The following is a 14,172-nucleotide window of genomic DNA, read 5'->3' as shown; positions in this document are numbered from 1 at the left end:
ACAGACACAGAGGGTTACTTCAGTTAAGAAAAAACGGTCATAGACATAAAGTTATCTCTGAAAAATAAAATAATTAAAATGGGAAGGAAATAATAATCAGCTATTGAGCTGCAGGGTAGCACTCTGTAGGTGAGACTGCATTCTAAGACAGGTCTGTTTAAAGTGGGAGCAAAGAGTCAGGCTCAAGCTGTCCAAGATTGACAGATGCTTATTTGCTACCTCAACCCAGCTGCACAGTCATGCACTCTCACGCCTCTGAAGATGCACAATTCCAGCTGAGCTCTGGCTTCCTCCCACATTCAGGACAGTAACACAATAAGCTGCGATTATTTCAATTTTTTCTTTGTTGCAAGTCTCTGCTCTAATGGAGAAGGAAAGGTAGGTGGAAAATCTGGAAGGCGGGTCTCAGAGATTACTGCTTTCCAGTTAGTAAATTCTCTTTTTTCTTTCAATGAGGCTCAGTTACAATTTCCCTAATGATCTGATGCCTAAGTCCAGGGCTTAAAGTCACCCTGCTCTTTTAGGTGCAAAAAGGTCTTTATACATAAACTGGGGATGAATCAAGCTTCAAGAACAGGACTCCACAAATAAGTGTCAAAGTAGGAAATGCATCTGGAAATCTCTCATGGACTTAGAACCTGGGGCAGCAACCAGACTCCGTGAAGAAACCAGGATTTGGGGCTTAAAGCTTGATAATAAGCCTATCCACCAAGACCGGGGATGCCTAGTCTGACATGAGAAGTCCAAACTCATGGCACTCCCATGCCAGGAGGCTCCTAAGGAGCTATCTGACTTGGGCTTAGCCTCCACTCACCCAAGTGAGTCTGAGCCACTGTACCGCCAGGAAGAGGAAAGCCATGAAACACGCTAACAATCTACGAGAGCAGAAAGCAACGCCACGTATCAGCAACCAGAAGGGCTGGTCTAGAGCTCTCTAGTCCTATCGTTCACTTACAGCAGCCTCATTTCAGAGCCAGATGACTACATGTCGCTGCTGTGCACGTCGCAGCACCCCAGCCAGAGTGTGGGTAGCACTGCCTGTGGGGATGGGGCAGGTCCACCCCTGCCACACACCACAGCAGTGGCACAGAGCGATGGAGAGACTCACACCAAACTCGGGGTTACTTCCATCTGATCTGCTCTCCCTTGCTTGTTCAATAAGTATCTATTACAAATAATTTCTGAGGACCCAAGAGAACAGAGAGAGGCTGTGAATTTGCAGATGGATAACGAGCATCCCTCATAAAGCCTCCTGTGGCTAACATGTAGCTTGCTTCTCCTCAAATGAACATATAAACGTTCACTTTTTTCACACTGCAAATGCCTCCTCAAATCCCAGACAGCCTATCCTGAAGTTTTAAATGCCTCAGAACTATGAAGGACCACTCTGCCAAGGAGTGGACTCATGAAGGGATGAAACATGGAAGCCCTACTTAAAATGCGTTTTCAGCAAAGGTACTAACAGAGCTGCACACAGCAGCTTTGTGGATCTCAAGAAAGACAATTCCTGATGGATCCTATAGGAGCGGTTTGAGCCTCTGTAAAACACGTGTAGGTCACATCAAGTAGCTGTGTCCTCAGTACAATATAGCACACACACCTCACTATCACCTGAACAGAAATCATTTTAATTGCTACTAGCAGCGGAAAAAAGACAAAAAGTTCACTGTCAAGGAAAAACACAGTAACAACAGGCACCCACATAGTTGTGGGCGACTGATTTAGGAAAGAAGGAACTATGACTTGAGGAAACATCCTCAGCTGAGCTTCTTTGCATCTGACTTTGAAAGTTTCACAGTTACCTCAGCACATTTTAACAAAACAAAAGGCCAATTCATCCTCCTTTTACTGTTCTCTACCCAATGATCAAAATCATCGTTGTGCGATGTCTGACCTGGAAAAAACTAGGCTTGTTTCTCCAGAGGATTTAATACCAAACAGATTTGTAGCATGGTTCACTTTGACTTTGTAGCTACAATACTAAAAAACAAGAGAGGTGGGTGGATGGGAGGTTGCATCCCATCTTGCTCCTGCTCCCTGCGGGGCTGCGCTTACCTCGCACCACCGAGAGGCACAGGCACTCACCCGCCTGAGTGGACTTCCGTCTCGCTTTCTTAATTTCCTCTTCTGTCTTGTTGCTGAGCTTCACCTCTAGCTGCTGTGTTTTCATTTCCAGGTCCTTCTGTCTCTCTGTCAAGGCTTTCCGGGCCTTGGAGTAAATAAAAAAGAGTCACAGGTTACAGAGGAAAAGTGCTGCCGGCTGCTTTCAGCCATCTCAGACCCCTTCACACACACATACACTTGTCAGTAAGAGTTCAGGGACTCTGCATAAAACTGGGTCCTAACGGGGACTCAAGTTCTTAGTACACCGTGTGGTGTTCAACAAAGTGTCCTACCACCACAGAGAAGCCGTCACCAACAAATCACAAAAGCATCCCAGCTCTTCACAGGTTCTTAGAAAGGCACAGTACGAGAGGCATCGTCAGATTTCTGTGTTTCTTAGTCACTTTTTCACTATTTCTGGAAGAAAGGGGAGCTAGAGCTTCTTCCAAATGTCTTAACCAGCACCACCAAGACAGCTCTCCTATTTGCTTTTCTTAGGATCTAAATTGTTGAAAGAATTTCAAGTCTCTTAGAACAAAAAAAATTAAGTACCTCCTGGATTCAATATATATTTATCAGAAAAAACTGACAATAGAAACTTTTAGACTTATTTCAGAAAAAATTAATTTAGATTCCTGACAATAGTGGTTTGTACTGTAGAAATCAAGAACCTGAGACCCGGTTACAACTAATTATTTAAATCGCTTTTAAGTTCTTCAGGCTTTTAAAACCTGATTTATCAGTATCAGTACCGAACTTACACAGGCAAATTAATAAAGTGTTGGAAGAAATAAACATCGCTACCACGTATGCATATGGTCACCACATCTGCCAAGGCTGCCTATGTATGTCGAATAAAAATAACTTGGTTTGGAGAGATTTGTTACAAAATAAGCCACATTTATTCTTTACCCAGTTACAGCGTTTCAAACTAGATTCGGATGATTACATTTTGCGAGCACCTTGCAGCCTTCTGCAGTCACAGCAGCCCGCCAGTTCCAACAGCCCGGAGGCACCGTCCCTCGGCTGGTTTCGAGGGGCAGTCCCGAAGCCCCGCTCGTGCTTTGGCAGGTCACAAGAGGGAGCCGCAGGAAAACCAGCTGCTGAGCAGCTGCATCAGGCACACTGCAGGCGGTTCTTCCCTTCTTTTAATCCTTCTCGAGGATCTACTAATTCATTCTTTTCAATATCCCTACGGAGGACTGTGTTCCGTTGCAGATATGGCTGTGAAGAACTTTTGTTTTGCTGAAAAATGCCTTCCCTGCATACATACAGACTAGCAACCTTGCGTATCCTGCAATAACTCTGTCCCCGGGTTAACTTTCTCATGTGCACGCTGATCTGCAATGAAAGCCCAACCAACCTTCTGGGTTGACTGAGCACGGTACTTTCCTTTCCAACTCACACCCAAGAGCAAACCACAAGAAGAAACCATTTGGCCCAAGTGTTTTGGCAGCTGAGGCACGGGGTATCCCGCTTCCTGCCCGCTGTTACACCCACAAAGAGAGAGGACTTTTTGTGGCTCTAACTCCCCCTACATCACAACATCAGCTACCTGCTGGACGCTCGTGCTAAACCAGCCCTGATCCTAGGGTGCCACTGGTGCCTGGGTTCCTCAGGTGAAGATGTTTGCTGTGAGGTGCAGAAAATGGGAACTGGGAGCTGGTTTGTGGCTTGCCGTGCCCAGTTCAGGCTGCCTCCCTCGGCCATCTGCTTTTAGCCACTGCACGAGGAGACCGAGCCAAGCGAGCCCTTGGCCTGACCCTGCTGCTATTCTAAGGCAATTTTTTTTAAATTTTGAGGGCAATAGATGCAACTTCCAGATGCACATGAGCAAGCAGCATTTTCATTATATATACTAGAAATATACCATCCCTAATTGGGAAGGGGAGGATGAAACAAAACCTCAGTTCAGCAGGAATGCATTAGCCCTGCCTGTAGCCCCCAGTTCCCCAAATCTCAGCTAAGCAGCAAACATCTGGGGCCCAGCAAGCATAGCTAACAGCAAGAAACACTCAGCAGAAACCTTTGTGGTTCTCTGCGGCAGAACAGAAATTTTTCACGGGGCAGCTGCTCTAGTGTTGAAACCAGCAGTATCTCATAAAACTCTCCAGTTTGCTCTCTGCTCCCACCTTTTCAACGGCTGCGTAGCGGCTGGCCAGGTGCTTCCGTAAGTCTGCAATATGGTGGTCACACTTCTTCATGTCTTTCTTGAAGTTCTCTCTGAAGTTGAGCAGGGGTTTCTCCACCTCGCTCTGAAGCTGGTGACGAAAACAAAGGAAGAAATGGCAGTAACGAGGAGCTGAGCACTAATTACTAGCTCTTCTGCTGAGCAGACAGGCCAGAGGGAACGATACACGTGCCATACAGCGATGCTGCTCCTCCCCAAGAGTTCTGACTGAAGCTACTGCAAAACTCAGCTCTTCAGAGTTAACTCCGTTAAGGGAATATTTACTGAAGGGAGCAAAAGGACAGAAATCTTGCCTTCCTCTCTCCCTGTTAAATCTCTTACATGTAAGATCAAACCACAGGTCAAATCCAGAGCATTACCCAGGCTGCTCTGACTCTGGCCTAACCAATGCAACTTGCTCAAAAAACCCAAAATACACAAAGTAAAGCAGCCAACCCTGACTGCAGCAGGGTGAGCCAGCGGACCCTGGTGACATATCTGTATTCCCTATATAGTGAAAGGAGATCAAATGTGGGCACGTTTTATGTATTTCTGCCAAATATAAAGAGCCTAAACAGAAGCCTGAGTATTTAGTTGAAACTCTTTCAAGGAGTGGCACTACTTAAACCACTGAAATGAACTCAGGAGAGATTAATCTAGACAGCACGTGTGACTCGACAGTCAGTAATAACTCTTGATAAAGAGTTTGTATCACACTGCTCTTCAACTTTCTGATACACAATTCTGACATCTAGGAAACGTGCTCTGAAGGGATACAGATGTTTCACTTCCCCAGAAGCAACCAAATACTTCCTTTTCTATTATCCCCCCCCCGTGGGGATGCTGGATTCTGCCAACACAGGCGAGCTGGGTCTGTAATCACCTAACATGGCCCAAAGTGGAACAGTGTCAAATAGTCGCTGAAGGCAAATATTTTTGGCCTTTCTTCAGTGCTATTTTAATGAAAAAGAAAACTTTATTCAAGCTCTCTACAGCCTTCTAATGGAGAGAGGCTACAAAGACAGCCAAGACCCTACAGCACACATTCTAGAGAGGTTAAACAAGCCTAAAGCACACCTTGTTTAGGCAGATAGACTGGCACCACAGTGATCTAATATAGCCTACGGCTATCGGAAGGTCAGATACAAGGGTAACAGGGTCAAACTCTTTTTTCACAGGGCCAGGAAATATCACAACAGACAACCGAGCTTTTGGGAGGTTCAGGTTAAATGTAATTTAAAAAGAAAAAAAATAAAAATCACTAGAACGGTAGCTGGGCACTGGAACAGGTTGACCAGAGAGGTCGTGAAATCTCTGTCCTTCGAGATATTCAAGACTCTGCTAGACAAAGACGTAGCTCACTTGATCCACTAAGTCCTGCTCTGACTCGGGGGGTGGATGATGGACTAGAAAATTATGGACAATATTTTTATGACAGTCTTATCAGGATGGCCCAGGCAAGCTCATAAAGAATGGTTCACAACTCTGTGGTCCAGCATGGTTACGCAAGCTCTCTCAAGAACAGAGGTGCAAACCAACAGTGCACTAGGAGCACTGTCAATGCTCAGTGGAACAAGAACTGGAACAGAGAGAAGTTCTGCATGGCTTCAGTGAACTCCAGAAGCAATATATTACAGTTGATCAAGATGTCTGTGTCCAGCTGAGTATGAACTAGCTACACAGCCTGCATTCCCTTCAGACTGCTGCATTAATAAATGGATTAACCTGGGGAAACAACCCAACATGAGTCACCCTCGGTGGAAGAAGTGGCAATGTGACTCATCTGACATAAGCAGGCATCGCTGTGAAAACCCTTATAAAAATCCCCAGGGACAGGGACACACCAAACAGGGGGGCGTTTCACCGATAGTTCTACTTGCCTAATAGAAAGTAAAGATACTTGTTTACTTCACATGGTTTATAATGGGATGGGATATTCTGAGATCCTCATAAAGATGGGAAATGCATCACCAGGAGGCTCAAAATACAAACAAGGCCACTGCTTTCTCCAGTTTTGTGTTTTGGGAATCAGAGAGACTGACTTCTTAGTGAAGGCAGTCATCATTCTTCTAGCATCATTATGTTGCTTGAACTTCCATCTTGCAAGAGGTACCATAAGCTGTCAAAATAGACTCACATGTGAACGACACAGGCTTTTAAATATCAGATTATAGTTGGCCATATTTATTTTTTTCTAGAAGGTCTTGCTAAAAGGCTTTTGAATGCATGTAATAAATGACAAAAACATAAACTACTTTCCTAAGGTGAAGAGATTTAAAGCACCAGTGTATACAGACAACTCTGACACCCTGATGTCACTGAATGGGTGAGAAGTGACAAAGGATTTGATATCTCAAGAAGGCTGCTAAAAGAAGTTATGAGGTATAGGACAGAGACCCTGTACCTCTGTGCCAGTGTGGTAGAGACTCAGGCAGAAAAAGAGGCATACGGTTAATCCCAATGTTAAATGCTAGAGAAACTACACAGCTGAGTTATCAAAAGGTACACTTCAAAAATTCCTCTGATTTCACAAGTACTTATTTTTTCCCTTGCTCCATCAGCACCATTTCCAGAATGGCTGGTAACACATCACCATATCCAGGCCAGCCCACCATGACTTCAACTAGTACAATACACGTGCATCTTCTTTTCCAGCAGAACTCACCTCCTGGAGTTCAGTGAAGGATAATTAGATAGCTGGAGAAGAGCTTCAGTGCCATGACAGCCTTCCTGAAGTATTCCTCGTGTGCATGTATCTACAGCTGCCATGCTAGTCTGCACAGGCATTAGTACTGTACTAATATGCTATGTCCAAGTGCCGCGAGAGTGCTGTCACCTTCTCTGATCTGTTCCGTGACCCCCACTGTAACAGTGCTGTGAAGGACTGTCACAGGACTTGTTCAACGTCTTCATGGCTGGTGTTTATGTTTGAATACCCTTGGCGTGCTCTGCACCGTGCTGACTGCTTGTGTCAGCAGTGACTGGTTTCGTTCGACGACCAACAAGAAATGTAATTACTAATTCTAAGAATAACTTCTCTGAAAGTAACAGCAATAATCAATATGTTTAAAAACTCTGTTAATAGAAGAAAGTTGGAACTAGGAACTCCCAAAGCAGGTATGGGAAGAGCGGGGAGAGTTCAGGGGGTGCTACAGGAGTTTCTGTGCACAGCTTAAGGAAAAGTAAAACAATGACAGAGCCCCTATACATTGCCTGCCTACACATACACACCACTCCAGGGTGCATTTCTTCCTCTTGGAAAACAATACGGGATGACAACGGGGAGTAAAAAGTATTTTACTAATTACAGCCCTGAAGTAGAAGTCTGAAGCAGAGCAGCAGGTTACCAAGGCAGCAGCTGGTTGCCTCAGTAACCTCTGCATAATCGCTTACAAACGGTGCAGAGCTATAATTTTCCTCCAGAACATGGCTGTTGTGCTCAGGTATCTGCCACTGTATTGAACTTGATCACCCACAGAGGTTAACACAATGAAACGGCACGCGTGAATATGTCAGATGCGGTAGGAAAAAAACAGATAAATACCGTAATTTCTACAAGAAATGTCCTTGGGCATCACTTGAGAGTAGATCCAAAAATAACATGAAATTAAAGTTCCCTGTGCACTTTTCAGAAAGGCTAATGATACAAAGAAGTCAAGAGTCCTGGTTCTCTTCCTTCTAGACAGATACAGTAGATTCCAGTTGAGAAGCTAAATATTACTTTGTATTTCTTCCTCTACAGAAGTAATCTGCACAAGCTCTAGGTAAATTTACTTGAACAGGCTGGAACTTAGAGCCCTACGTGAATAACCTCTAGAATCAGTTTTCCTTCTTTTTTATGAAAAATTAAGGCTAGATGTGTTTTAACTTACTCATCAGGTAGGTTAAATAAACTATGATTTTGGCAGGAAGAACAGATGGGGTTTCAGTAAGTTTGTTAACCAACATGTTCATTCTTCTAAATCTGTACCATATGCATGTGTATTTTCCCCACTAACAAGCACTGAAGGGAGATCCACATCAATTACAGGGCAAAAATATTTGCAAAATGAAGAACTATTTACCTTAGAAGAAAATTTGAGATGAACCTCTGCTTCATCAGCTAGACTCTTCTTTAGCTGAGCCCAAGCCTCTCCTAGTGTGCTGAAAAAACAGTGACAATGATCAAAGCCCCGTCTTCTGCACATCCTCCCAGCCAGATCTGTCAGACAGACACCGTATCTTGCTCAGCAAAATCGCAGAAAAGTGAGAGTAGAAATCTGAGAAGATAACTGATCTCTGTGACCAAGGCAGAACTATATCAGCATTGTATGCAGCAGATCTGTGAAAACACTGTTCACAATGATCTCCAGTTACAGAGATGCCACAGTCTCCATAAGCAAGATACTTCAGGATCTTATCCTTACCATAACAAAGTTTTTCTTTGCTAATCTTTAAAATATATCTTCACCAATGCAGTTTTTCCATTGACTCTTCTACTTTACACCCGACTTTTGGTGAACAGATTATTCTACTTCTCCTTGGAGCAGCTTTTCAGTATTTGAAAATTACTCTATCTTCTTTTTCCTTCAGACAAATTATTTTCTAGATGACGGCAGGTTAGGTATGCTCCTCTAGACCCCCTCCAGCAGCGTAGATTCCTCTTAAAGCACATAACCAGAACTACACCATCTTCCAGCGGAAGTCTTCCAGTTGCTAAACTGGTAACAGATTATTTTGTATCAGACACACTTTCCTCTGCATATCTATGCTTTTTTAGACAACAGCGCGAAGTTGTTGATGAATAAGCTTGTGATTCACTACAGCCAGATCCTTCTCCCACAGACCGTTATGTAACTGTATCTTTAACATCCTGTGAAAGTATAAAACCTGGTACTTTGTCCTCATTGAAACACATCTTCATTATTTTCAGTTAATTTCTCTAGTTTAACAGAGTAATTCAAATTGCAATCTTTTCTTCAAATTGTACATACCATCCTTCCAAACTCTGCCTCATCTCTGATTACAGTAAACCCAGTATTTATTCTATCATAGGTCATTAACAAAAACATTGAAAAATACCTGGAATTGGGACGAACCATATGGGATCTCACTCCACAGCTACTTTCTGCACTTTTTATAAGTAGCGGGTATGACTTCTTACCTAGTTTTGCACCTTAGCCTTTATTTAGGCCACATTTCTCTTGCCGGCCTACAAGAATCTCTCATTGCAAAAAGCTATACTAAACTAAGAGCTATGATGCCGACTACTTCTGTTACTCCATCACTGGTAGAATTTAAGTTGGCTTGACATCGTATGCATCCACAATAACTGTTCATCACCTTAGTTTTCATTAAGTGCTTCTAGAAAGCCTGATGGTTTATTCCGCCACTTTGCAGAGGTTAAATAAAGCTGAGTGATCTACAATTTCCTGGCTCCTTCTCTCTCCCACAATTCCTTTTCAAAGACAGTCCTATTTGTCGCTTCCTGACAGCTTGAAAAATTGCCTGTCATCTGCAGTTTCAAAATAATGATCTGTAATCTCTGATGTTGCTCCAATGACTGAGTCTTCAAGTACGGTGGTCATCACAGCTAAACAACCTGAGATTGTTTCACTTACCTAAGTGCTCCCAGCTCTTCTTCCTTAGTCCCACCCTGAGGTCCCTCCACCCACCATCCAGTTCTCACTGGCACTATTTTATCTGATTACTTAAGTCAAGAAGGCATTTCAGCCTGCTAAGTATCTTCTGCATCTCTTATCCAAATGCAATGCCTTAAGTGACCACGGATTGTATCACCTTCTGTGGACTTGCAGCAGCACTGTACTCACAGCAACTTGGACAGAACCATCCTGATACCACAAACCACTTCCATCTTGTCACCCTCATGTCCCACCCACACACATGATGGTGGGTCTTCTTACCACCAGCGGAGGGCAGAGGACCCTGGAGGGACAGCCCATACTTTCTGTCAATTCCACAGACTGTGGGACAGCCAAGTTGGAAAATGCTCTGCAGAGTATGAAACCAGCAGCAGTAACTGGTGCGTGAAACCAGTTCATGGGGTCTCCAGACTCATACCCTCTCAGAAACGAGAGGAAGACCCTGGCCAATGCTTACCTTGAGCGGGCTAGGCTGCAGTCACACTTTTAGTTCTTCCAGACCTTCCTGCTGGCTGCTCTTCCTCCCTCACTTTCTTAAATGGCATTTTTCCCTTTCCTGGGCCTCATCAGTCTCTGGGATCTCTTCACTAGCCTCTCCCTGGCCCTAGCCAGTTGGGCCACCACAACATCAGGAGGACAAATTCCAGCTGGACCTCCTTCCATTCCCTCACCTTGCCACCGCTCCGGGCAGAGCACCACCAGGCAGTGCTCCTTCTCTGCGTGCCGTTTCATGTCCCCTTCAGTTCCCTACTTGAACATTTTTTATGCTTTGCTCCTCATTCCCTCCCTTTTCATCTACGCTCCCCTAGTTTCCTTCCCCATCATTTTTTCAGGCACTCCCCTCTTCTCCTACTAGGGGTAGGAGAAAGTGGGAGGAGGATGTGGAAGAAAGTGGGTTTAGCTTTGCTAGGAGCAGGTTAACACCCACCCCTAAAGGGGAAAGAAGAACAGGAACCACTGTCACTAACAGCCTAGTTCACCTCTCACGATTTCTGTCCTTGCCTGCTGCAATCTGAGCAAACACCTTGTGGACCTTCACTGCCAGGAGAAACACAGTTTCAGAACTAGAGTGAGGACAGTAATTCCCAACCTTGGCTTTCAGTGCTTAGAGGGTTTGTGTTGTCCCAGATAGAGACAACAACTTTAATCCTTCAGGAGTGGTGTCTTCTCATTATCACTGCAGAACTGCAATCTAGTCCGAAGTGCGTTGCCCGATACCTTCTTAATAACTTCCAAAGTGTGAACATGCTGTAAATAAGGAACAACCTGCTGCTTTTCTTGGAGGGCCAACGAATGAATGATGAGAAGAGACTTCTCCATTCTCTCTCTGTGCTGCTCCAATTCTATTGGCCTGACCTTAAGAATCTACTTTCAGCAGTATATATATTCCATATATTCTTCCATATTCAAAGTAATTTAGTACTTATACATGCTAATCCTTAAAGGAACTAGTGCTGGCTAGAACAAGGATAACATAAACACATTATTGGAAATGCAACACGTTTGATACACATACCTACAAATTGACCATGAACATCTTAAAAAAAAAAAAAAAAATACTCCAAAGCAATTCTATCTTGCCCAGCACAGCCAGGATGCCAAGTGAAATAAACCTCTACTCAAAGGAGAGCTCAGAAAAAATACATGTACCTGCATGGGGGAATGCCTTTTACGTTAAAATTCTTGTCTTCTGCAAAAGTCACAGACACACACTTACCCTTCTTCCTGAGCAGCCAAGGAATTCTGAGACAGTTTGGACAGGTTCTTAGCGTATTCCTCCTCAATCTTTATCCTACACTCACACACACACAGACACAGAAAATAAAAAGACAGCAGTAAGTAAGCTTTAAGGCAGAAACCCACACACATAATCTAAGGACATTTTCTGCATTTTAACAGATCTTGCCACAGGAATTTTCCCTTCAGTCTCCAGTGCTTTGCAGCACCAGTTTCAGGATCCGTCTCTCCCCTCCATATGCTAAAAATGCAGTGGCAAGAGCAGGATATATGCAGGACAGCATGTGTGATAAAATTAGAAGGAAAAGCTACAGTTCTGGAGAGCACATAACAAGGACAGAGTGTTTCTACTGTGCAACACGGACTGTCTGCAAAATGGGGCTCACTTGAGAAGCATGTGTTTTGGTCTGCTGCTAAACGTGAGGTCCGCATCCTTGAAGCAAAGACGAAGGAATGCAGCGATACAGGAGAAATCCAAACGAGGTTTGGGGTGCTGGACCGCATGTTTCCTAGGGACATTCAGTGTTTCCTGCTCCCTATCACAGGTGACAAAACTTGTGAAGATGTGGCAGGGGCTTTGCCACCAACACGTGGTGGTGAGCCCCTGCCCTTCACCCATCCCTCCCACTGCCCTGTCCTCTCCCTTCGCTCAGCAGCACCACACCAGGAACAGGATCGGAGCGTGCCAGCAGTACGGGTGCAGAAGAGGGAAGCTGCTGGCACACTACCACTGGGCAAATGGCTGCAGGGAGAAGAAGCAGCATAGCTGTTGAGCGAGGGGACAAGGGTAAGCGCTGATGGTACAGCAGGAAGAGAAGAAGCAGTTGCTGGCTGAAGAGACATGCATCATGCCTGAAGCCCACCTCTTGTCTTCCCCGAGATCTTCTCCTAGTGAAATGTTTGCAAGGTATACATGATCCCCACTAGGGCAAACAACTGGCTATTTGCTGTTTTTCAAACTAGCTTGCTCAACAGAGCATCTCCAAGAGTGTGCTCAGGGGCACCCAGGCAGAGCAACTACTGATTCCAAGCTGGGGAAAAACCTGGTTTGAAATTCATCTCCTTCCAGTGAGAAGACAGAATGGGGGAGGTTTTTGGCATGCCCATTTTGCAGTAGCTAGTTAAGCAAGCACTGTTACGCACGGCACATCTGAGACAAAAGGGGTCCCTTGAGCTAGCTAAGAGGGGTCTGGTATTCTGAGCTGCTGAACTCAGAATCTGTGGGATGCAGCTGGCTGAGGGCCAGGGTGATACCCAGCTCGGTCTGGCACACTGCAACTACAGACCTCACCCAGCACGTGGGGTCCTCTTCTTCCCTGCCCCATAAGACCAAAACCAGCCAGCTCCCCACACCTGCTGTAGCAAGACCAACCAGTACAGCTGTTCAGCACCAAAGGCTACGCTGTGGTTTAGGATCTCACTAGGAAAAGGGCTTTACCCAGGCACATTTCACCTGACCTACTTCAGATACCTACTTGAGGATGAGGCTAATCTTGTCTCAGAAGTGGCAACTTCTATGAACTGGAAAGGGAGCACAGGTCAACTGTAATAAACATGCAAATGTCTAAATGTAGCTGAGATAAATATCTAAGTGTCCAGCCCAAAGTCAGGGCTCCATGCTTTTGCCTCAGTTACCAGGAGTTCCCAACCAAAGCTCTGGTCTACGTCCTTTACTGTGCAACTTTATTCCTGCCGGATTTTGGCTTAAGGATGCCTTTGAGTGATTGACTTAGGGATGCTAGGTATGCAAAGGTGCTAGCTGATCTGCTGACTGTTCTGAGCTGCCCCTACAGACAGACCCTGACATAATCTGTGTCCCAGTCCTTTGTCTCGTGAACAGAGGAATAACCATCTTCTATTCTAAAGGTTTGCTATGAAAGTAATGAATTTGAAACCCTGTGAAGTTTGTCCTTGATACTGCTGTAGCCAGTAAAGTATTGAACACAAGACAAAAGGAAGCCTCGTGATTTTCACAATCACACATAAGACACACCACGTACGCTGCCATCAGTGCCTGTCCTAAGCCTGGCACCCTACATGCAAAGCCACTAGCTTTGGTGGAAGTGCTCCTCACTGGTCCCAGCTTTGGTCCAGGCTCTGAGATTTCAAGCATTACTTGTATTGCAGGTGGATGGCACTACTTATAGGGCAGACTGCCTGGCGAGAGGGAATAACAACAAAACAACCCAAACAATAAAAAGGTGAATTGGTTATTGCTTAAGAGCCCCAGTGGGCAGTCATAAATTGTTCCACCACAGCCTGCCATCCTGCAGCCAGAACACGCTGAACATTTCAAAAGAGGCTAAAAACCAAGGTGAAGATAAATGTCAAAAAGCAAAAAAATACACCTCCTGGCCCTGGATAACATAAACACCTTTTAAACTCTGGATTGTGGTGACTGTGAAACACCAGTACATCAGTACACATGGAGCCCCGAGCTTTGCGATCCTACCTCCGGAAATCCACCCAGCTGCTTCACCATAACTCCACCTTCAAACTAAAATAAGCCGTTTCCACTAA

General features: G+C 44.8%; 1 protein-coding gene across 5 annotated transcripts in view; it reads right to left on the bottom strand.

Moving 5' to 3' along the window:
- The window catches only part of GAS7 (growth arrest specific 7), a 103,185-nt gene that overhangs the window by 12,270 nt on the left and 76,743 nt on the right, over window positions 1-14,172 (bottom strand). For all 5 annotated transcript variants that reach the window (XM_055797945.1, XM_055797943.1, XM_055797942.1 and 2 more), the window contains 4 exons: window positions 11,633-11,707; window positions 8,338-8,416; window positions 4,236-4,364; window positions 2,086-2,209 (listed from right to left, as the gene is read on the bottom strand). In XM_055797945.1, coding sequence (XP_055653920.1) covers window positions 2,086-2,209; window positions 4,236-4,364; window positions 8,338-8,416; window positions 11,633-11,707 — 407 coding nt within the window. The remainder of the gene's footprint in view (window positions 1-2,085; window positions 2,210-4,235; window positions 4,365-8,337; window positions 8,417-11,632; window positions 11,708-14,172) is intronic.

The sequence above is a fragment of the Falco peregrinus genome, chromosome 2, assembly GCF_023634155.1.
Source record: "Falco peregrinus isolate bFalPer1 chromosome 2, bFalPer1.pri, whole genome shotgun sequence".
Taxonomy (NCBI): Eukaryota; Metazoa; Chordata; class Aves; order Falconiformes; family Falconidae; genus Falco; species Falco peregrinus.
Note: the sequence above shows the minus strand (reverse complement) of the source record. Positions and strands in the feature narration are given on the sequence as shown.